The 24,091-nt window shown below is 45.9% G+C and overlaps 1 protein-coding gene across 1 annotated transcript in view; it reads left to right on the top strand.

Moving 5' to 3' along the window:
• The first annotated feature begins 1,642 nt into the window (after window positions 1-1,642).
• Window positions 1,643-24,091, top strand: part of SLC6A11 (solute carrier family 6 member 11) — a 118,777-nt gene continuing 96,328 nt past the window's right edge. Inside the window, exons 1-4 of the mRNA XM_036923433.2 lie at window positions 1,643-1,966; window positions 4,955-5,089; window positions 5,207-5,347; window positions 8,682-8,772. Of these exons, the coding sequence (XP_036779328.2) occupies window positions 1,723-1,966; window positions 4,955-5,089; window positions 5,207-5,347; window positions 8,682-8,772 (611 nt within the window). The 5' untranslated portion in view covers window positions 1,643-1,722. The remainder of the gene's footprint in view (window positions 1,967-4,954; window positions 5,090-5,206; window positions 5,348-8,681; window positions 8,773-24,091) is intronic.

Here is a 24,091-nt window from a genome sequence, read left to right as displayed (position 1 = left end):
GAGGGGGAAGGGAGGAAGGAGGCCTGAAAGGGGAAGATGGTGGCAGGGTTTTCTGGGGGGATGGAGGTGGGGAACCACAGAGCAGTAGTAAGCCAGAATGAAAGAAGAGGCTGAAAGCAACAAGACAGGGAGGCTCTCTGAGAGAGCCCCAGAGGGAGCTCCAAGAGATGGAAAGAGAGTAGGGTGCGTGGTGTCAGTGAGAACTCATGTGGCTGGACTTCTCCAGGGCCGTGAAATGATGGCAGATCTGATTATCTCTGTGGCCCCTTCCAGATCAAATACTGTTTCCCTTTCCTCCCTTCATCCCTCCTTCCTTCTCTTCTTTCCTCCTCTCTTAACACAAATATTTTCTGAGCACGTACTATGTGCTAGGTCTTGTGGTAGGCTCTGGTTGGAACTATTATAAAGAGCAAGACAGTGTGTATCATCTTTACAATTGAGTGGGGAGACAGATATTAAACAAGAAGGTAACAAATATGCATATGTGTGTGGCTACACATTGTATGAGAATACTAACAATTGCTAATGTTCATTGAGTACTTCGAATGCACTCCTTTATAAGCATTTTCTCACTAACTCCACACACACATGCACACCGCACAAAACCCGTAAGAAAAGCTCTACTTGGGATTGGTATTTACCAAGAGCTGGAGAGAGGGAAGAACAGGAAGTGATTCCTTTATAGGTACAGGCTGTTTTATGGGGTCATGAAAAAATTTTGAAACTAGAGAGAGCCAACGGTTGTGCAACATTGTGAATGCATGAAACACCTGACACTTTCAAATTGTGCACTTTAAAATGGTTAATTATACTGTTAGTGAATTTCAGCTCAATAAAAGAAATGAGTGTTTAAAGACAAAAAAAAAAAAAAGCTCTACTTGTATTCTTCCCTTTTTTCAGATGAGGAAACTGAGGAACAGAGAGGTCAGATGACTTCACACAGCTAAGACAGGTGGACCCTGAGATTCAAATTAGATTTGCCCATCTCTAGACAGGAGCGCTTAGCTGCCACACTGTCCTGATTGACCGTGTTTAGAGTAGCGGACACCAGGGAGAACAAGAGCTAAAGGTGCTTCCACCCTAGGGGTGCTGCTAGCCTGAGAACTGAGAAGAGACCAAGAGTTAACTCACTCCCTTTTTCCAAGTGTGATCCTGGCCCAGCAGCACCCATAGCACTCAGATGATGGTTAGAAACACAGAAGCCCCGCCCAACCTCACCCAGTAAATCGAGAGGAGCAGTTTAAAAAGACCCGCAGGTGCCCTGGTGTGCATGCTAAAGTTGGAGAATCCTGGTCTGGAACCCGCTTCTCTTAGAGATGGGAGACCGAGGCCCAGGCGTTTGGAGGTTACAGAGAGTGGTGGAACTTGGCTTGGTGTCAGGGGCCCAGCTGAGGCCTGAACCGGCGCTTCCACTCTTGTCCTGAGGCCACTGGGTAGGGCGACGCGAAGGGCGGGCGCGCAAGGTGCTCGGCGCGCGCGAGGTGTTCTGCGCGCGCCAGGTGCTCGAAGGCTCCGGGGCCGAGCCCGGCTGGAGCGGCGTGGGCGCCCTGAGGGCCGGGCCGCCGCGCCGCGTCTCCGTCCCCGTCCCCGCGCTGGCCCGGCCCGGCCCCTCAGCTCCACCCCCTGCCTCCCCCTCCCGCCCGCTCGCGCCTCCTGAAAAGCCAGCCCGCCTGGGGCGGCGGCGCAGAGCCGGGCCCGGCGCACGAGGCAGGCAGCGCGGCCATGACGGCGGAGAAGGGGTTGCCTCTGGGCAATGGGAAGGCTGCCGAGGAGGCGCGGGAGTCCGAGGCGCCGGGCGGTGGCGGCAGCGGGGGCGCGGCGGCCGCGCGCGACAAGCGCGAGAAGACAGTCCACGAGCGCGGCCACTGGAACAACAAGGTGGAGTTCGTGCTGAGCGTGGCTGGGGAGATCATAGGGCTGGGCAACGTGTGGCGCTTCCCTTACCTGTGCTACAAGAACGGAGGAGGTGAGGCGGCCCGCGGCGCTGGGGAGACTTGAGGTGTGGGAACCCCCCAGTGGGGGCGGGGGTCCAGGGTCCGAGCGCGAGACCCCTCCTGCGCCTGCGTGTGGTGGGACCCTCGCGGGAAGGCCCGCCTCAGGCCACCTGGCGCGAGAACTCAGTTGGCGAGGCGCGCCTGTCCCAGTGCGCACGCACGCGAGCTGTTTCGCACCTCAAAGTGCAGCCTGAGAGCACGCGGGGACTTGTTCGCCAGGTGCGTTGTGTCCCGGCTTGAGGTGCAAACCAAGACCAGGAGCCCTTGCTTTTGGTTCCTGCACTGATTGATGTTTGGGGCAGGAGGCAGCCTGTTTAAGCCTCAGATTTTCTGACTAGAAACCCGCGTGAAGGAAAGAGACTCTGGTAATGATCAGAGTAAGCTCGGTTTTGAGAGCTTAGTGAAATGCCAGGCTCCAGTACTGAGCTTTACCCACATCATCTCATTTCATCTTCACAGTCATCTTTGTAGACAGTGTTATACCCATTTTGCAGATGAGGAAACAAAGGGTCAGAGGAAGCACTCAATTAATGATAATTAAAGACGGGATTCTAACACCAAAGGCCTTGTTTTAAACTGGGATTGAACTGACAACAGGGAGAACTTTTAGAAGAGGCATTGCTGTTTCATTTCCTGCCCAATCTTTTCATTTGCTCTTAGGGACTTTTCTGGGACCTCTTTTCGGACCTGTCTGGTGGAGGAATCGGCACTAAGCGGTTTCTTTTCTGATCTCAGTCACCTGTTAACAAATAGCAACACTGAATTAATGTTTAGGAGATGCTTAGAGATTTAGGGTTGGGGACGCTACAGGAAGATGGTGATGAGAGAGTCATTCCTAGTGACAAGATGTCCAAGTCGGTTTGGTGGAGATGCAACAGTGAGTCCTCAAATCTCCCAGCTCAAGGAAGGGGTCCAGGCTTAAGCTTCCACCTGTCACATCAGCAGGACAGCCAGCAGGTCCATGGCAAGGGGCCTTGTAAAACCTCCATGGGTGGCACCTTCTCTCCAAGAAAAAGCCTGTGTCTATGTATTCCTCCCTCTTTGCTGTGTCCCTGCGCCTCCAGCAGATCCCCAGACCCCAGAGAAGGCAGCTGGCAGGTAGCACCCTGTTAGGCCACATGGAGCAGGACTTCCTGTGTGAGCGGCTGCAGAGAGAGCAAAAAGGCTCGCTTTGGTCCAGGCCCTTTCTTTGCAGACATTCATCCTGAAGCCTGCTCTGCACTGGTAATGAAGTGGCTGCCGATGTTGGTGGCTTGGCAAGAGGGAGAGAGGGAGTGGACTTGGAGACCTGGAATGTGCCCTGTGCCTTCAGCTGTGAATCCTGCCTCTCTTTGCAGATTCAGCCTTTATAAGCTTCCATGTTTGCTCAGAAACTTGTGGAAACCCTTTAGAATAGTTCCAGGCAAAAATTGTCTTAACGTCTTTTTTTATACAGGAAATTGTTATACCAAAACAAAAGGCATTTTTCTAAAAGCAGAAAACAGGGTAAGTTGGGTTAATTACAAATTCTGCCACAGATTAAAAAAAAAGGTTGTAGTAAGTAAAGTTTAAAAATGAGTCATGAGTCATTTTCTTTCCTTTTTTTTTTCTTTTTTTTTTTTTACTCTAACTTGCCCAGAGTCTCCACTGGGTATAGAGAAGATATATCCTGGTTTAATTGAACTAGTTATCTTAAGGATTACTATCTTGGTGAATGTATAGGCCATAAAGCCTTTCAGAAAGTGTCATCTGTTACGTTTTAGAGGATTCACAGGTAAATTACCTCATATTGGGGAGCCTGCCTCAGCTTGTTTTAATCACTTAGATTTAGATTCAGCAAACAGACCCTCTTGTCCCCTTTCATACACTTTTTGCCTTCTAATATAGTTGGGGTATCTTCTTATTAACTGTTTTCCTTTAAAAAAAATACCTACACAGCTGTACTCATAGTCAACAATAGTTTAAAGTATTTCTTTTCCAATGTGAAACTTTATAAAAATAGTCTCTTGTCCAGAAAAGCTAAGACCTTTTCAAAACCTGGTAGATATATTCAGTCTATCAGGATTGATCAAACTTGTGGCTACTAATCCTGAGGTTAAAGAGACTTCATTTAGCAAAAAGCAATTTTGGTTAAAGCCTTCATTTGTGAGATCAAATAGTAGGGAATAGCATGTGTTTCGTGCTTTGTTATTAGACAGGAGAGAGAATGAGGGATTTGGAAAAATCCCTTTCTGGTTGTAATAGCTCATGTTCACCTCAGTTATTTAATTTCTTTCACTGAAAGGCCCAGGCAATGGGTATTATGTTTCAAGACAGGAGCAATAAAGCTTACCATGGTCTTTTCTCAGACTGATTCAAAGCCAGCCTTTCTGGACAGATAGATTCTTGCTGCAAAGTCTTTATAAGTCAACATCCTACCTGGGCTTTGTGTGTAGAGACCTGATAGTGCTCACTGTATATTTCCTTGAGAATGCTTTTCTTAATGAAAAAGAATTTTTGCAGGTCACTGCCAAAGAAATTAAAAAGAAGGGGTCTCTTCTCACCTGACCTATTGAAGTTAGTTCAGAATGAAAGAAAAGGATGTAACATTTAGGGAGGGAAGGGATTTTAATCTGTGCTGGAGGGTGAAATGTATAAATAAAAGAATCAAACAAATAAAACCCTTTCTTTTGCATTATTATCTTAGCTGCATGACAATTCTGGGAGGTAAGTGTTATGGATATTAAGTATTAAAGCCCTATTTTACAGATGAAGAAGTTGTGGCTCGGAGATGTAAGGTAGCCTTATTCAAGGTAGTAGGTGACAGGAGCACAAACCCAGGGCTGTGTTTTCTGATTCTGATTGTCATAGTGCAGATTTGACCTCAAGCTCAGAGGACATCATGTCTTGCCTACAGTAGGTGCTTATTTAAGATTTCTTGTGCTGAACATGAAATGGTAGGGGCAATTTTAACCTCATTCTCTTACTTTGCATCCTTGCAGGGGCATTCCTGATTCCCTACGTGGTGTTTTTTATCTGCTGTGGAATTCCTGTCTTTTTCTTGGAAACAGCTCTGGGACAGTTCACAAGTGAAGGTGGCATTACATGTTGGAGAAAAGTTTGCCCTTTATTCGAAGGTAACTGTTGAATTACTCAGAAAATAAAACAATGCCTATCATGCCATGAAAGTAGCTAAAACTGTTTTAAGGGGGTGGAGTGAGATTCAGATTGTTCCCTTTCCATTGTTCTTCCAGGCATTGGCTATGCAACACAGGTGATTGAGGCCCATCTAAACGTCTACTACATCATCATCCTGGCCTGGGCCATTTTCTACCTGAGCAACTGCTTCACCACTGAGCTCCCTTGGGCCACCTGTGGACATGAATGGAACACAGGTATGGTCCTCAGGGAGGGTCTCTTTGCTGGTCCTGCTGGAGGACCTGGAATTGGGGGTGTGTCCTTGTCCTGGAGACCAATTCTAGCTTCTGGCCTCTTCCCATGAGTCCAGATTCCGCTGAAACTGGAGCTCAGTTCTGCACTAGGTCTGGGTACATTCTGTGGGCTGTTTCCCTGAGCCACAGCTGAGCACTGACCCAGGAGTTGAGCATGGATGGAAGAATGGTCATGCTCTTCCCTCACTTTGCTAAATACAGAGACTGGGCCCTTCAGGATCAGAGTGCAGGTGTGAGGGGTTCAGGCTCCAACTCCAGCTCTGCTTCTCTGGGTGTCAGATGTTCCTTTATGAGACGGAGGAGTTAGACTAGATAAAGGGTTGCAAACTGGGAACCTATAGCCAATTAGGCTTTAAATCAGTGACTAGCAAAGTTCAAAATGTATTCAGTTGTCAAAATTTAAAAACCAGAAGACTTCCCATGAAGTCTTCCATGAAAGCATGAAGAAAAGATTCACAGCTTCTCCTGAAAAATTAAAAGATCCGTTAACACCAGACCCACATTCCCACATTCTTGCTTGGCAGTAGTGCTGCAGCTGAGAAAGAGTTGTTGCCTTTGGATAAGGCATCTGTCCTCAAGTTGGCTACAGTCCCCACCCGATCCAAATTGCTTATTTACTCTACCTGTCCAACCCAGGTAGATACTTGAATTCCACTCCCACTACCCCCTTGAATGTACAACTTTTTATATTACTTTGGAGTCTAATACAGTCTTTGCTTTTCAACTTGTCATCCTATCAAGACTGAGTCTTATAATCCACAGAAGGTAAATACATTTCCAGCCTCTACCTTTGGTGGCCATGAGCAGTGCTCCAGGCAGCCATTGGAATTGGCACACCTGCTTAGACCTATTTGTCCTCTGTGTTATACCCTGTGATTAGGTTGACCCTACAAGTGACCTGTCATCCTGAAGGCTGAGATAGAGTAAGACTGGGTAGGAGGTTGGTCATCAGCAGACGTAACAGCATGCATTAAGCCTAGGGAGTGCTGCAGACTAGCTTCTAGTCCTGCATGACTTTGCCCTGCTCCCCCACCCATTGCATTTTGTGGAGGTCTTACTGTCTTTCTTTAAGGCATTGTTTCTTAACCTTTCTTTGGTCAGGAACCTCATAGAGATGTCTATCAAAGTAAAATTCAAAGACCATTTCTCTCTTAGAGACCAGTGAGTCTTCAGTGATAATTTAGTTGTGTGTATTTATTTTGAGGATACTCTAAAAATGGGCACATATTCAGGATTATCTGCACAATCACCTTATAACTGAAGACAGCAGATTTTAGTCCCTGACTTGGTGTATATTTGCAATTTAAGATGTTTTCTTGGTAAGTAGGATGATGGTGGCTAATGGAAAGAGCAGAGAGGTTTAATTTATACATGGTGTTTTGGTACTAAGTTAAGTCTAGTAAAGAATGCTACAAATTGTAGGACTGAAAATATCACAAAAGTGTGACCAGAATAAAATGGTGGTAGAACTGAGTCTCCAATAGCTTATGGAATAGACAAGCTGAATGCAGTAGACCCTGCCTCCCACCTGTCTGTTCCATTTTTTTGTTGTTGGGAAATCCGTTTAATTTCACAAAATAGCATTATCTTATATACATATATTTTATGCTACCAATTTGAATTGTGTTGGTTCCTTAGTTTAGTTGGTATTTAATTTGTAAATTTAATTCTGGTTTTATAGTTGTATGAATGCTATAATCAGAGACTTTATAACTTATTGTTTACTTGTACATCAATTAAATATCACTTTAATAAAAATACCTTGTCCAACTTGGGTGTCTGAGAAATTTTTTACTCTAGAAAAAAAAGCAGGGGAAATATTATTGTAGAGACTTTGATCAAAATTAAGGGCCCCTCTCAGCAGGAAAAGGCACAAGGGCACATGCAGACATTTTGCCTGTAGTATCAGGTTTCCACACTCCTCTCAGGACTCTCTGTGGAGCCCACAGACCACCTCCTTTCAGAATATGGTCCGCTCTTGCCGGGAGGAGTGGGAATGAGGCAGACGATTGGGGAATTTTCCCTAGCAGATTGCAAACCTTCTTTCCACTGATTTTCAATCTCCTTTCTCTAACAGCATATGAACACTTGCAATGTGAAAAACATCACAAACAAAAGATGGTTTCTGCTCCAGAGATTACAGATGTAGTGAGAGGGCTTGTACACGTGCGAGGAGAGTGAAGTGCCAGACTGAGGCCAAACACTGGCTCAATGCTTGCCACCATGCTGGGTGCAGTGGCTCCAAAGTGAATCGGTGCAGGAGGCACTGCCCTTGGGGAGTACAGTCTGGTGGCCATGGCACCTCTGTAAACACAGGGGTGCTGTAAAGAGGCACAGGTTCCCCTGGTGGCAGGTAGAACTGGGCCATAACCATGCAAAGGGAATGGAGTCTAGGCTGGAACTGATTCCTAGGTCTGTCCCTGGCTTGTGACTTTGTATAGGATGGAAAGGATGTGGGTATGAGTCCCTTGACTATTTCTGAACCTTAGATTCTTCCTCTTCAAAATTAAATGAGTTGGAGAAAGTGGTTCCTTGGAAGGCTTTTAAATTCTAACTTCCTTAGAATTTAAGAGAGGAGATCAAGGAAGTCTTCCTGGAGGAGGGGGTTGAGCTGGGCCTTAAAGGATGAAAACTTGGATGTTTTTACTTGAGATTCAAATCTCCCATGGTCATCAACTATCATGAAATGAGGAGAGACATTCAATATATTCTTTCTGGGATTGATTATTGATCAAGTGAGGGAATGGTGAAGAACACAGGAATTCTTTACATGTGTAGGCTGACATCATCTCATCCTATTATCATGTCTTTCTGAGGCAGCTGCACTATTAGCTTCTCTTTATGTGAAGGAAAACTGAGTCTCAACTGCATTACTGCCCTAAGGACACCATGACCGACTCATTCTGTTACTCCTCCATTCCTGCTGGGGCCACTGAGCAAGACAGCTAAATGCCATGGGCAGGCCTTCAGCAGAAAAGTGGAAAAAGGGAAAGGAGATTCAAGTACAAGGCAGGAGGAAGGCTTTGATAGGGCATATTGAGTAGGGATGAGAGAAAAGGCACCATGCCCCCAAAACTTTCCTCCTGTTCAAATCAGACCCGACCTCTCTCTTGAACTGTTTGTAAGTTATTGATCTCCCCCGCCAATGTGCTTTGAGGCATGTTTACTTGAAACGGCTAAGTAAAACTGCCTGGTTGCACCATCAGCTCTGAATGTTTTCCAAGATCCAGCCCTTGCAGAGGTTAATCTTGTATTTCTTGTCTTGTTTCCACTGTAGAAAATTGTGTGGAGTTCCAGAAACTGAACATGAGCAACCACAGTCATGTGTCCCTGCAGAATGCCACCTCTCCTGTCATGGAGTTTTGGGAGTAAGTGGAAAATGACTTGTCTCCCTTGGCCTGTGGGGGCTCTGTCCTGGTTCTGCTCAATTAACGTTATCCCCACCTCTGGAAAAAGCCTGACCCTTCCTTCCTCCAGCCTCACACTTCTGGCTTCTGTGGGCATTTGGCTGCTTTGGGGACCAGAGTGGAGATTTTTAGAGGTTTCACAAAGGAGCAGCTGAGAGAAATGCTTTCTTGTTTGATGACATGTCAGAATGCCTAGGTGCTTAATAGGGTAAGATGTGCTTGGTAAAATGATAGATGGTTTAAAAATTCATTTTTAACAAAAGGGAAGATAGGGCATAAATGCAGTAAGCTAAGTCAAGAGTATATTTAGCCTGGAAAGTGGAAGTCTCCAGGGGGACCCGGTTAGCTTTCTTCTAAGCTAAAGTGTTATGTGGAAAGGAAATAGATCAACTTTAATGGATAAAGGTTATAAAGATGCAGATTTCAAATGTGCTTAAGGAAGAGCTTAATCTCACAGTGTTGTCTGCAAGTACTTCCAGAGGTTGTGATGGCCCTTCCTGGAAAGTGTTTGGCTAGCATCAGGGCTGCTGATCGTTGTTGGGAGGTGTCTGAGTCCACTGACATGGGCAGTAATTGTGTGGATGGGCATTTTCCATCAGTGTTCCAAAGTGGTCTATTACCATGGCTGCCATTTATTGGTGGTAGGAGTTGTTCACTGCACAACCCTAGGGAGCACATTGTTATATTGTGAAATGAGCACTCTAGAATTGTGCAATGCCAACCCACATAACAGTACAGTGGCCTGACCTCTGTAGTCGAGGTAGGAGGATCCCTTGCTCCAGGTATTGAAGAAGAGCTTCTTCTGTGGGTGAAAGGTTGGGCTAAATGCTTTCTGAGGCTTTTCAATTTGAAAAAGGTCTGACTCCATTGAAGAACATCCCCTACCCTAATCCCTAATGCTGATCAATAGTAGTGTAGAGGGGCAGTGGTTTTATGAGTGATTTTAATTCTTTTCCCAAATACCCTTCTTCTCCTTGCCTTTCTAGAGGTCATTATTCTGAATTTAGATTTATCATTCTCATGTATATACTTGATATGCGTGTATGTGTGTAGGGGGGGTATAATAAGTAAATATAAGATAGTTCTATTTATACACACATGTGTATACACACATACATACCCATACACATTTATATAGTATCTAGGCCTTGCTTGTTTTAAAATTTTATATTAAAGGTATCCATTACTTATAATTTTTTTACAACTTTGTTTCTTTGCTCAATATTGGTTTTGAGATGTTTCCATGTTGATAATACATGTAGCTTTGGTTCATTTACTTTTTTTCCTGCTATACAGTATTCCAATGCATAGACTACATTGCCTTTAGCCAGCTCCTCTTGATGGGCATTCAATTGCCTCTCATTTCCCACTATTACTAAGCACACTGAGTGAATGTCTTGTCTGTGCTTCCATGTGTGCATGAATGAAGGTTTCTAGGCCATAGCTGAGAGTGGAATTACTGGATGGTAGAGTGCTTGCATTATCAGTTTTATCAGATGTCAAACTGCCCTCTAAAAGGATTGTTCTAATTCACTCTCCAAGCATAGAGACTCTGTGAGATGTTTATAGCATCCTGTGAAGAACTATTAGCCCATGCGGATTTTGGTTGGATTAATATAAATGAATTTGATGAAAATTGACATCTTTATGATTGAGCTTCTCTGTCCATCAACATGGTAAAACTCTCCATTCATTTAGGTCTTTTAAAATGCCTGAAAGAGTAGTGCTACTTAAATGTGGTCTGCAGAGCAGCAGCATTAGAGTCATCTAGTTAGAAATGTAAATTTTTCAGCCCTCCTCAGACCTAATAAGTCACAGTATCAAATAGAGCATATGTAAGATATGTATTAGAGAAGAGGCTGCTGTGGTAGGTGGCGTATGTGACCTTTTCCATTCCCATTGGGCTTCCCAGAGAGTTGCTTGGGACCCACTCATTTAAGGGTCTGTAAAACATGGTCTCTCTAATCCCTTAGAGAACCCATCCTGAAACCCACACTGGATAAGGTCTTTGTGAAACTTACCACTGTTTCACACCATTCATTTCCTTTGTATAGATGGAAGACCTCCACATTATTTATACAGTGTATTTATTGTCTGTATTCCCTGAGACAGTCATAAAACAGCACCTCATCTGGGTTTACCTACTACGCTGGCCTATCAAAGGACCTGATGAATATTTACAGAATGGATAGATGCATAGGAGAAACAAAGACAAGCAGGCAATATTTTCTAGAAAATAGTACATGAGAAGAGTCAAAGCGGGATCACAAGAATGCATCCTGTCACTAGGCTCCCCAGCCATCAGCAATAATTGTTTCCAGGATCCCTTTGTGATATCCATGTCACTCACTTATTTGGGCACCAGGTGGTAGGAGGGGACAGCTGGTTTGCATCCTTGTCTGTAACTGAAGTTTTTGGCCTGCTACTTGGCCATTCAAAGTGAAAGCCCATGGGAGAATGAGTCCATGGTTCTAGTGTTCTATTCAGATTGCATCTGTATCATCTATGCAGTGTTGAATTCTTTATCCTAAAAGTACTCAAATACTGACATGACACACTCCCCTACTTAGGATGTTTTTGTTAGCTCTAATTCATCTTTTCCCCAGGGGTGACCTTTAGACATAGAGACTCTGTGAGATGTTCATAGCATCCTGTGAAGAACTATTAGGTCCACATAAATTTGAGAAGGGCTGAAAGCTATGTCCTTCAGCAAGAATGTCCATTACCTTTAATTAACCCAAACGCCCAAATGTATTTTCCTGTGGAATCATTTTTTAATCTTCCACGACCCCCACCCCTACTCTCTGAATGCTAGGATTCCATTAAACACAGTCTGACAAATATTTTGCTAGGAGGAAGCTCTTTCTTAAATTCAACTGACAGGTGACTTCTGGGGCTTTGGATAGAACATGTTTAATTTCTCTTCTACATGACAGTTCTTCAGGTATTGGACCAGGTTTCCTCAGACACCTTTCTTCTCTGCTTCTTTGCTGTTTCCCTGTGTGGCTGGCTCATCGATGATCCCCCCACCCCTTCTCACCTCAGTTCACATTTGAACAGTTCACAATTTGAAAGGTTCACATTCTTTCCTCATTGCCTTTAACTCCAGGAAACTCATCCAGGGCCACTTTGCTTGGTCAAAATAGACTGTCTTGACTTGACTGGCTGCTTGTTCATTCATCAGTGTCTGAGCACCTAGCACATGTAGGAAGACCACTGTGCATATTTGGAGGAGGCAGAAGGGTAAGATGCAGTCCTAGCCCTCTAGAAACAGAGGTGAGACAAGCCCACGGGTGACCATAAAATCAGTTGCAAAGTGTGATTTTCCTGCCCACAACTGGCTGTGGTTCACCTTGACCTTGGGCACCTGGCCCACCCCTACCCCCTATCTTGAAGGTTCATTTCCCTTTTCAGAGTATAGTTAAAATTACTGGCTTAACATACGAAAGAAACAAATCCTACCATTTGCAACAACATGGATGGAGCTAGAGGGTATTATGCTTAGTGAAATAAGTCAGGCAGAGAAAGGCAAATATCAAATGATTTCCCTCATTTGTGGAGTATAACAATGAGGCAAAACTAAAGGAACAAAATAGCAGCAGACTCACAGACTCCAAGAAGGGACTAGCTGTTACCATAGGGGAGGGGTGGGGAAGGGTGGGTGGGCAGAGAGGGAGTAGGGGGTTGTGGGGTATCATGATTGGTGCACATGGTGTGTGTGGGGTCATAGGGAAGACAGTGTAGCTCAGAGAAGACAAATAGGGACTCTGTGGCACCTTACTATACTGATGGACAGTGACTGCAGTGGGGTATGGGGGGGACTCAATAAGGGTGAATGTAATAACCACATTGTTTTTCTTATGAAACCTTCATAAGAGTGTATATCAATGATACCTTAATCAAAAAAAATCATACAAACAGAAAATAGGTGGCTGCTAAGGGTTAGGGGAAGGGGAGAGAGAATTAGGGTTTAATGAGTACAGCGTTTCAGTTTTGCAAGAAGAAAGATTTTAGAGATCAATTGTGCAATGTGAATATTCTGAACATTACTGAACTGTACACTTAAAGATGGTTAAGATGATAAATTTAACATAATGTGTTTTTGAATAACAATAAAACGATATGAAGGAAAAAAAATTTACTGGCTTAAGCCAGTGGGAGGAGCTCAGACCCTGGGTCAGTCCTCGCTGCTGAATCAGGCAGGGAGGCTATGAGACAGGGGCAGTTTGTCTTCCTGATGACAGGCTTCAAAATTAGGCCATCCTGTTTTCCCTTGGTAACCCATTATGCATCTTGCATCTATCTAAATATGTTTGCAGTTCTGATTTTAAGCCTGGGTCCTCTGGTAGGACTGAGCGCTATAAGTAAGTCACCAGGATTTGGCCATCTTTACTTCCCTTTCCTAAGCCCCGCAGTCCCATTAATCCAGGGGTTTGCAAGCAAGTCCATGTTGACGGTGTATACAGTTGAAATCACTTTTGCATGGTGTCCATTCAACAAACATTTGTTGAGCACACATAGTGAATTGGGCCCAAATTTAAGCTCTTAAGTGTAGTCAGTTCTAATTCTTTGTTCAGAAGGACGAGGCCTTGTTTTTCTGGTTTATCTTTACTGGAGTTTTTAAGATGTGTTTATTTCTAAATCACGTAACCACTCAATTGATTTTCTTTGGATGCATATTTTGGGAGGCAGAGGAGCTGGCATGAAATCCTGATTCTTTCCGTGGTCCCAGCCCATTCCTGCCTCCCTCTCAGACTCCTCTTCTTTTCTGCCATTGCCCTGCTCCCACTGGCCTTTTTTCTGTCCTTTGTATGTACTGCACTTGTCCCTGGCTCAGTCTCAGGATTTTGTTGTTCCATTTGTTTAAAAGATTCCTCACCAGGTCCTGTGTGTCTGGCTCCTTCTTACCATTGGAGTCTTGATTCAAATGTCATTTGGGAAGCCCTTCCTGACCATCTCAGCTGAATCAGCAACTAGTCTCTCTCAAGCCCACCCCTCTGTTTTATTGTCTACAGAGTATTTCTCTGAAATCTCCTGTCTTGTTTACTTGCTTATTTTCTCTCTCCCCCCATTAGAATAAAAACCCCATGCCAGCAAGAACTGTCCTGTTTTGTTCCATGTTGCCTTGGCAGCACATTGTCGGCGCTGTGAGGATTAAAGGAGGTAATGCGTGCTAAGAACTTTGAAGGGCTGTGAGTGGGGTGCCTGAGTTAGCACCTGGTTCTGAGGCTCGGTGCCCCACCTGGCCTCTGCCCTTGCAGGTGCAGATTCAGGGCTGAGCCTTGTGTGATTGGCCTGTGTGCCTGAAGTAGCCTTTGTGCCTCCTACTGCAGGGTCAGAAACATCACCCGGGCCCTTTCCCTAAGTCAGACCCAACACCACATGGCACTGTCTATCTACCTCTGCTAGTTTGGACTACCCCCCCCCAACTCCTGATACTTCACCCCATTCACAGCCACAGTGTAGACTCAGCAGCAGATTCTGCAGCCCCGCTTAAGTCATTGCTTTCTCCATATGCCCAGTGCATGACCCTGGGCAACTTAGCCTCCCTGTCCCTCTGTCTGCTCATCTGAAAATGGGATGGAAAGAGGACCTGCCTCCCAGGGCTGTCAAGAGCATCAGATGAGGGGAGGCCTTACGCTTTGCATATCTTAAGTGCTCAAGACTTGGTAGTAATGTTACAAGGAAGACTTCATCCAGATCTTTGAAAGTCTACATGGGTTCTTTTCAGTGTTCTCAGAGAAAGCTCACCAGCCAGATCTGTTTGTCCCTCATTGTGGACCTGGAGAACTCTCTTAGTGCATTTTCTTCACTTGATTGTCCTTTCAGTATTTTCTGAGAATCTACTGGGTGCTAGGTACCTTATCAGTAGCCAGAAAAATGAGGGGGATGTTATTTGTCTCCAAAGAAGCACACACTCTGGAGGGGGGGAAGCTGGAAAGCAAAAGATAATAGTAAAAAATAAAAGGACAGTTTTTGAAGTATAAGATAATAGATGCCTGTAGGATGCTTGCATGGAGCCAAGATGAGGAAACCCAGATGCCTGGTCTTTGGGGAGGCTTCACCAAGTCGGTGATGCTTAGTTGGGTTTTGCAGGGTGAATAGAAGTTGATACGGTTGACAGTGGAGTGAGTAAATAGCATGCCAGGATCCAGGGAATAGCATAAGCAAGAAGCCAGAAACCGGAAGTTGTAGGCTGAGGCATGCAGACTTTACCTGCAAGGCTGCTGCATGTGGAGCCTGGGGTAATGATGGGGTCTTTGCTGAGGAGGTAGGTAGATGCCCAAGCATGTGGTCAGTCCCAAGTGTTTATTGAGCAGCTAGTCTGTGTCAGGTGTCATTGTAGGTTCTGGGATGCAGCATGAATGAAACAAAGACAAATCCTGGTGGAGCTGATGGTACAGACAACCAAATAAGCAGAAAGTTCTCTTGAATAAATAGTTAGCAGGAAGTAGAAAGTGTTGTGGGATCAGGAGGGCCTCTCTGAGGGAGCAGCATTTGAGCAGGGACCTGAGAGAAGAAAGGAGCCAGCTGTGCAGATGCTGGGCAGGAGCTCTGAGGCAAAGGCAGTGGGAGCAGGGACCCCACACAGGGAGGACATTTGGAGAAGAGAAGGTGGCCAGAGAGGTTGGAGCTGATTGTGAAGGACCTTGGTGCCATTCTGAAGGGTTTTCAGTGATCCTGCAGGATGCCTTTAAAGGCTGTATCCGTGGAGGAGTATGATTAGGCTGGGCATAAGACAGAGGCTCCAGGCTGCTGGGTGGAGGCAAGAGAAAAGGGCAGTAGGGGCACTTGCTCAGTGCAGGTGCATGAATTAAGGTTTCTATCTGGAGAGTAGAGAGTGGTGCCCTCCCCATCAGGGAAAAGGGACAGAAGCTCTTGAGGAGACCATGGCAATTTGGCTTGGCCATGCCATGTAAGAGAACTGCCCCTCTGATCTATTAACCCCTCTGCAGCTACCCACTTGTGCTAAGATGTCCTCTACCTGCCCACGTCCTTGGTGGGCATTTCCTGAGAGAAGCAGATAGGAGGCTCCAAATTTCACTTCAACTTTCACAGCATTTAGACAGCAGTGGAAGCCAACGTAGCAATAACCCTTAGCTCCTGGATGACACATACGCTTTGTCTCCCAAATCCCTCTTCTGGAACAGGCAAGACCAGACTAGTTATGCACTGCATGTCAACAGGACCATTCTTTGTGATAGTTTAAAAAGAAGGCCATATGTAAAATGTCCTTAAATATGATACTGAAAAGTTAAATTATGGTATATTCATAACAACTGCTAAAAACAGAATAAAGCAGAAAATGTGTTGATATGGAAAAGATCTCTAAGATAAAATTAAGTGGAGAGGGCATGGTGTAGAATGTTGTTTTTAATACCATATGTATGAAAGTATATGTATGTGTTCTAATCCCATAGAAAGACTCTGGGACACATGACACTATCAACCATGGTAGTCACCCAAGAATGGGATGGGTGGGAAGCAAGGGGGTGGAGAGAGCTTTACTTTCTGCTTTATTCTTGTTTGTACTATTTAAATTAAAAAAGTTAAAACCAAGACATGGTTCTTTCATAATTTAAAACAATAGGAGCCATAAGTTTCCTGAAGACATTGTCATTTATGATAATGACCCCTCCTCTTTGAATGACAGATCCCATTTACAGCCCCGCTGTAACCTTACTAATCATTATTTATTTCATAAATCATGCATTCCTTATTCATATTATCTCATTTAATTTTTAATTCAGCCCAGTGAGATGGGCAGAAGAAAAAAAAAACCATCTCCATTTTTCCATTAGCCGAACATCATCTTGAAGAACTGAGGGAATTGCTCAGCTCGTATATACCAGAACCCAAAGGCAGCCTTCTTAGCTCTGGTTTCTCCACAAGGCCCTGCTCTTGGGGGTCTGTGACTCCCAGTGTGTGCTGCCCTGTGGACCGAGGAGCCTTCCTTGTAGAGAGGCTCGTTCCTGCTCTGTCCACCCCACCAGGGAAGCACTGGGGGTCCTGGTTTAAGGAGAACAGGGAGGAGGTCATATCGAGACACGGACATTCTCATTTCAAGAGAGCCGGCCTGGGGAGCTCCTCTCAGCTCTCAATATGTGCCACAGCAAACTTGAATCGGCACTGTGTCCCTTTTATTCTAATGATGTAGTATTTAACTGATTGTAAAAAGAGTAAATGTTGTAAGTAGTTAAAACACAACACGCATATAAGTGTGTTAATATTTGTGTGTCAGATTATACATAATTTATAAATACATGTCTTAGCCCATTCAGGCCGCTGTAACAAAAATACCACAGACTGGGTGGCTTAAAGAGCAAACAATTATTTCTCATAGTTCTGGAGCTGGAAGTCCAAGATTAAGGTGCTGACAGATTTGGTGTCTGATGAAAGCTCATTTCCTAGTTCACAGACAGCCTTCTCTCTGTGTCCTCATGTGGAGGAACGGGCAAGGGAGTTCTCTGGGGTTCCTTTTATGAGGACATTAATCCCATTTATGAGGGCTCCATCCACATGACCTAATCACCCAACCTCCTAATACCATCTCCTTGGGCATTAGGATTTAACCTCAATTTGGGGTCTCAGCATTCAGTCTGTCGCAGTGTTTTCCCCCAGCCCTACCCCTTAAGAGAGAACTCATGAACAATTCAGTCTCCATCTGCCAGTATTTCCCTGTGTATTTAGTACCATTCTTCTTACTTTCCTTTTGGCCTGTCTGTTGAAGAATATAAGTTCCCAACTTCAGAAATTTAATTCACCTTTTATGCCAACTCCTTCTTACTGACATGGGTTCTCCAGTGGACACTTGATTTCCTTCTTGCAAAAGTAATCAGTGTTTTTTGTAGAAAATGTAGAAAGTATGTTTGAGGAAAGAAGAAAAAACAACATACCATAGGCGAACACCTATGGTTTCCACATTGCTGAAGCAGAGAGGGGTTGTATACATAGCTGCTGAAATGCTCTTTAAAAGTTCCATATGATATGGGGCTACAGGCTTCAGGGCCAGACAGCAAGAATTTGAATCCTGGTGCTTCCACTTACTATCCTTGGGCTTGTTACTTAAATTTCTCTGGAGCTCACTGTCTGTGAAAAGGAAGAGGAGGAGTAACTGAGCTTAGAAAGTACAGAAGAGCCGTGATCTCCTATTTATTCATGCTTGATAATCAGAGTAAAGATATTTGTATATAAAATCACCACAAGCATATTTGTTCTCACAAATGGTAGATGTGTTACACAAAATAAGGGAAGCAGCGATTTCATAAATGAGAAGAGTTTTATCTGAGTTCTTTTTATGTCTTGATGGGTGCATAAGGCAAGGGAAGTTGCATGTAGTTATTAAGCACCTACTGTGTGCTTTGGCCCGGTCATAGCCCTCTGGGCACAGAACCTCATGTAATTCCCCCACCCAGGGGATCAGTGCTGTGGCTTTACTGTGTGGGGGATTCTGAGGCAGGGAGAGAGGTTAAGGGACTTGTCCAAAGTGCCTCCCTTGAGGAGCAAGAGGCAGACTTGGGCTGAGAGCAGGCCTTTCTGGTTCCTTCTGTGCTCTGTCTGAAGTGCCATCACTGCCTGTCTTGTTGTGGGGCAGAATTCGATTGGCATGCCCCTCCTCTCTGCAGTGCTGTGCACCTAGGCTCTTGAGGGAAGAGCATTTCAGCAGATGGAGAGGTATAATTTATAGAGTCCTGGCTTTAATTCAGGCTCAGGCCCAGAATAAGTCAGAAGGGGCTGTCACCAAATTTTAGTGCAGTATCTTGATTTTAGATTATTTTGAGTAAAACCACAAGAAAGTCTGTATAACTTCCCAGATTTACACACATGCTCACTCTGCTCCACCCTCTATCTGGGAGACATCCAGGAAGGGAAGGAAGCATAGAGCCAGGGGACCTGAATCTCCACTTACTAGTGGGGACCCCGGCACATGATTCAGAGCCTCTGTTTCCTCTTTGGTGAAATGGGTGTACCTCTCCCACCCTTCAAGGCATCCTCAGTATGGATGATGGTGGCTGGTGGGAAGTCACTGGTCAGCATTAGCTCTTCTGTCCTGCATCTTGCTCATGCTTAGCATGCCCACCATTCTCCACCCCACAGGTGGATGAGGTGACATTCAAAGAATGGAGGTCTCTGGTGGGGTATGCCTGGAGCTGGAAGCAGACACCCACTCCTTGTGCCCTGTATGAAATTTCTCCACCAGAGCTGTTTTTCCTGCTTGCTATTCCTCCATGGCAGACCATGGCTCTTTGCCAGCCTTAACACAGAAATCTCCGGGGAGCTGAGTGGGACAAAGGTAGTCAGACTTTATCGGAGCTTCTGGTGGCTTGTGATGCAGAAACTGCAATACCATGGGAAACTGTGGGACTAGGAAGTCTTGGGCAGAGCCTTTGGGCTGTGCTAAATCCTTGTGAGGGGGAGGAAGATCCAGGAATCTGAGGGCCCTGGGTTCCCAGCCATGGGGCACTAAGGCCACTTCTGCTGAGTGGGGTCAACGTTCCACTCGTGAGAAAGGACTGCGTCGCAAACCTGTTGTGGGGGATTCCCCAAAGCTGTACAGCCTCTCTGTTTCTCATCCTGCCCCTTCTGGACTTTGCTTCCTGACTTACAGAACCTCTGTTCAAGTCTCTTTATGAGGCACACATTTTTGGCCTTACCCTGTGTTTTGATGCTCTAATTGTCCCCACTTCATGATTCTCTCTCCTCACTGCCTCCTGCTTCCCTGGATCCTCACCCTGCGGTCATGCAGGGCTGGAACAGGCATTGAACTTGGGGTCAGGAGACCAGGTGCAAGGCCACTCTACAACTTACCAGTTTGTGATCCAAGGCAAGGTAAATAACGATGTGGAGCCTTTATGCCCTTTAAACAAAAGCTGTAAAACAAGGTAACAGACACATGAGTGCAGGGGCTCTCTTCCAAGTAGGTGTTCTGCATAAAATTAGGAAGTATTGTTTTGCAAAGGCAGAAATGTGGTGGGGGACACTTCCTTCTTAACAACTTCTTAATACCTTTGAGGTATGATTTACGTACCATAAACTGCACCTCTTTTGGGTGTACAAGTAATGATCTTCGGTAAATTTGCAGTGTGAAACCATCACCACAATGCAGGTTAGAACATTTCATCACCCGAGTAAGATCTCTGCTGCCTATTTACAGTTAATCTCCACCCCCACCTCCAGGAAGCCACGTATCTACTTTCTGTCTTGACATATGAGCCTATTTTGGATGTTGTATATGAAATAGAATTATACAATGTGTGGTCTTTTGTGTCTGGTTTCTCTCACTTAGCATAACGCTTTCAAGGTTCATCCATGTTGTAGCATGTGCATTACATCGTTCCTTTTTGTGGCTAAATAATATTCCAGTGCATGGATGTGCCATATGTTGTTTATCTGTCTACCAGTTAATGAACATTTGAGTGGTTTTCAGATTTTAGCTATTATGAATAACCTAGGAGTAGAATTGCTGAATCTTATGTTTAACTTTTTAAGAAACTGCCAAACCATTTTCCAATGTGGCTCAACCATTTTATACATTCTTACCAACAATATAAGATGGTTCCATTTCTCTACATCCTTGAGGACACTTGTTATTGTCTCATTTTGATTGTAGCCATCCTTGAGGGTGTACCTCAGGGGGTGTGAAGTAGTATCTCATTGTGGCTTTCATTTGCACCTTAGTGGGGAACACTTCTAAATAAATTTGGGAAACTTTGGGTTAGACAGAGCTATAGGGGTATCTTCATTGTAGCACTTCTCAGAACCTTTAATATTTTAATGAATATTGAGATGCTCTAAGGAGAGCTACAGTATGCAGTCTTTTCTCCAGTGAGGTCCCATTTTGACTTGGGAACTTGGTTTCATAAAGGATTAGTCTATTTGGGAAATATTAGCCTAGGACAGAAGTCTGGAGACTACTGGCTAAATCCTAGCTGCTGCCTGTTTTTGTAAATAAAGTTTTATTAGAAGACAGCCATACTAGTTCATTTATAAATTGTCTACAGCTGCTTTCACATTGTAAGGATAAAGTTGCATAGCTGGGACAGAGACCATATGCCTTGCAAAGTGAAAAATATTTACTATTGGGACCTTTACAGAAGTTTGTTGATCCCTGACCTCGATGACAACCTTTAGATGGGGCGGGGGACTGGCCCTAAGGGTTATGTGTGGGGTCCAAGGAGGCACTTTGTGGGGCTTTGTGTTATTTGGGCTGGTGCTTGTAGGACAGGTAGAATTTTAAAGCTTGGGAGAACTGAGAAGTATATTCCTGCATAGGGAATACAATGAATCCTGGAAAGTGGACAAGTGCAGGGTTTTTTGGGGGATGTTTTTTTGGGTCCCTGTTTTTTTTGCCCTGAATGACACATCGCTGGTCCATCTTTCCCAGTAGGGGCAGTGGGGCTGTCTCAGAAATTGAACAGATGTGGCTTTGCCTTCTGCCCCAGCCTTCCCCGGGCATGTTATTTCCCTTGCCACAGTTTCCCATCTGTAGTAATTGCACTCACCTCAGGGGTAAGAGGAGGAAATGCAGGACATGGCTGTCCTTGTTGTTATTCCCCTTGTATCCCTTGATAGTAAGCTCCCTGAGAGCAGGGTTCCTGCTTTGCTCCTCACTAGAGCTCTGATCCTGCTGGTATTCAGCATGTAGTTCATGCCCAGTAACCTTCTGTAAAAAGAATCCATGGTGTAGAGGCCTCAGTTTCTTGCCAAGGAGGGTCCTAGCCCTGAGTCCCCAGCTCAGTTGAGGACCTCTGCGGTGGGTGCCCAGACGAGGGGAGAGCTGAGGGCCTGTGCTTCTTTCTCCCCGGAGAAGTGAGGGCAGAAACCTGAAAGTAGGGGGATTCTGCATGGGGCAGGGAAGGCACATTTGTTTTGGAGATGGGCCCATTTTTGTTTGTTTGTTGCTTGGGGAGACCAGAAAGGAGCCCCAAGCAAGGCTATTTATAGCTCAGCCCCTCAGCACCAGCTTGTAGGGCGGTCTGTGTGTCCCTGGCAGCGTTCCCCTCCATGGCAGGTTAGAGAAAGGTGATGTGTTTGTCGGCTCCGTGCTGGACATGACGATGAGGCCTCCCCAGGCCAGCCGGGCTGGGAGCTATCCCCACACCACCTCTCCCAGGCCCTCTGCTTTTGGGGAGAGGGCCTGCGCCATCTGTTCATCTCTGCTTTCTCTGGTTGTAACTTCCCTGGATCTGCAAGCTGGAGCATCTGCAAAGGAAGCTCCAGGAGCTAAGGCTGTTTCCTTCGCTGCAAACTCAGCCCCTTAGTATATGAGACACCAAGAGGGAAATGGGGGTGATGCCTCAGGAGCAGACTCGGGATTCCAGCCATTTCCCTTAGACTGTGAGGGACGGAGAAGCCTTGAACAGGACATATCCCCTCTCTGGGGCCAGTTTCTGGCAAGGCAGTGGGGGTTGTGGGCATCAGAGAACTCTGGCTTCAAGTTCCAGTCTGGGCAGGTTGTTTCACCTCTCGAGGCCTCAGTTTCCCCACCCATAACATGGGTGTGATAATGCTGTCATTGTGGGGACTGAATGTAGCAAGATCTAGGGCTCTCAGCTGGTGCCCGCCAGTCTGCCCACCTGCACTGCCAGCCCTTCCCATCCTCTTCTCTCTAAGAGTCTCTTAATCAGGATACAGTTTGCTTTTCAACTTATTTCTCTTGGTTTCCCCAATTCTTTACCTCTGGTTTCTGTAGAAATGACGTCTCCACATATAGATTCTTTCCCTGCCGCCATCCCAGGGACTTCTGTCTGCTTCTCTCCTGCCTTATTCCTCACTCCTTCCTGGTATTTGGGACTTTCCCTTCCCTTCTGGCTATTTCCCATTAACTATCTCAGTTGCACCAACCTGAAAACCATCAGATGTAAGTAAAACAGCTCTTGCTGTCTGTGGCCCTTCCAGCTCCCACCATCTCTGACCCATCAGAGCCCAACTGCCCAAAAGAGCCGCCTCTCCAGGGTCTCACCTCCTGTCTGTTCCCCACCCACACCACTGGCCATCTGAAGTCAGCCCTTGCCTCACCTCCTAGCCCCAGCCCCCCACACCCTCCCTCTCACCCCACTGCCCTGCAGCACTGGGCTGCTGGGCTCCAGTCCTTCTGGGATGCCTGTCCCTCTCCCTCTGCCTTCCTAGGCCCCCTTCTCCTGTTGCCCCCTGCCTTTCTGCTCACACTTCTCTGCCTCCTTCAAGGATGCCTCCCTTCTCTCTCTGCCATAAATGTTGGGGTTCTGGGGCTCTGCTGCAGGCCCTGTCCCTCCCCCTCTCCAGCACTGTCCGGCGGCCTCCTGCTCTCCCAGGACCCAGGACGCCCTGATCGCCCAGGGCTCAGGTTGGAAGCTTCTCCCTGCATTTCTTTACTGAGCTTTGCACCCAGAGACCCAGTTGCCTCTGGGCATTGCAGCTACCTGGGTGTTCTACAAGCACCTCAAAATAATCTTACCTGAAAGATTGACTCTCCACCTCCTCCCCCTCTACCCCACTTGACAATTCACTCCTGCTCAGCTAATGACTCGCCATCCGCCACATATGAACTTGGGTGTCAGCCTAGACTTTCCCTGCCACCCACCACCCCAGGCAGTCACCGTGTGCCTCTGCTGCTCTCAAACCCACCCATTCCCCTCCAGAGCCATTCCCTTACTGTAGTCCAGACTCTCCTCCTTTATTGTCCAAATTAAAGCAAAAGTCTGCACTGGGCACCCACCCCATTCCACGCTTCCTGTCCATTCTCCCCAGAGGGAGTTTTCGGAAACATGCATCTTATGGGGTCTTGCTTTAAGATTTAAGATTCCTCTTGGCTTCCCTCACCCACAGGATGAAGCTCCAGCTCCTCAGCAAGGCTCCCAGCCCACCCCATAGCTCACCACCCCAGCCTCATCTTCACCCGCACCTCTCACCCTGGCACGTGCTGTACTGAGCCAACACTGTGCCTTCCCCTGGCCTCACTGAGCCTTTGGTCCAGCTTCCTAGCTTTTGCCTCTGGTGGCCATTCTGCCCCAGATGCCCTCCCTCTTCTTTACTAACTCTCTTCCTATCTTTTAGGACCGTCCCCCTACACACCCCTGCATCCCAATATTGGCCAGATGGCTGGTGAGGGTCCCTTGCTTTTCTCTGTCACGCCCCTCTCCATGCCCTGCTCCAATGCCTTCTCCATTAGAACACAAGCTCTTTACAGACCACTAGGCCTAGCACAGTGCCTGGCACACTGAAGACACCTTAATAAGTGTTAGTTGAATAAATCAGTAAATGCATGAGGGCATGTACCATATACTACTTTTATCTCATA

This window comes from Manis pentadactyla, chromosome 1, assembly GCF_030020395.1.
Source record: "Manis pentadactyla isolate mManPen7 chromosome 1, mManPen7.hap1, whole genome shotgun sequence".
Classification (NCBI taxonomy): domain Eukaryota; kingdom Metazoa; phylum Chordata; class Mammalia; order Pholidota; family Manidae; genus Manis; species Manis pentadactyla.
The sequence above is the reverse complement of the archived record's forward strand: the minus strand, read 5'-3'. Positions and strand labels throughout refer to the sequence as shown.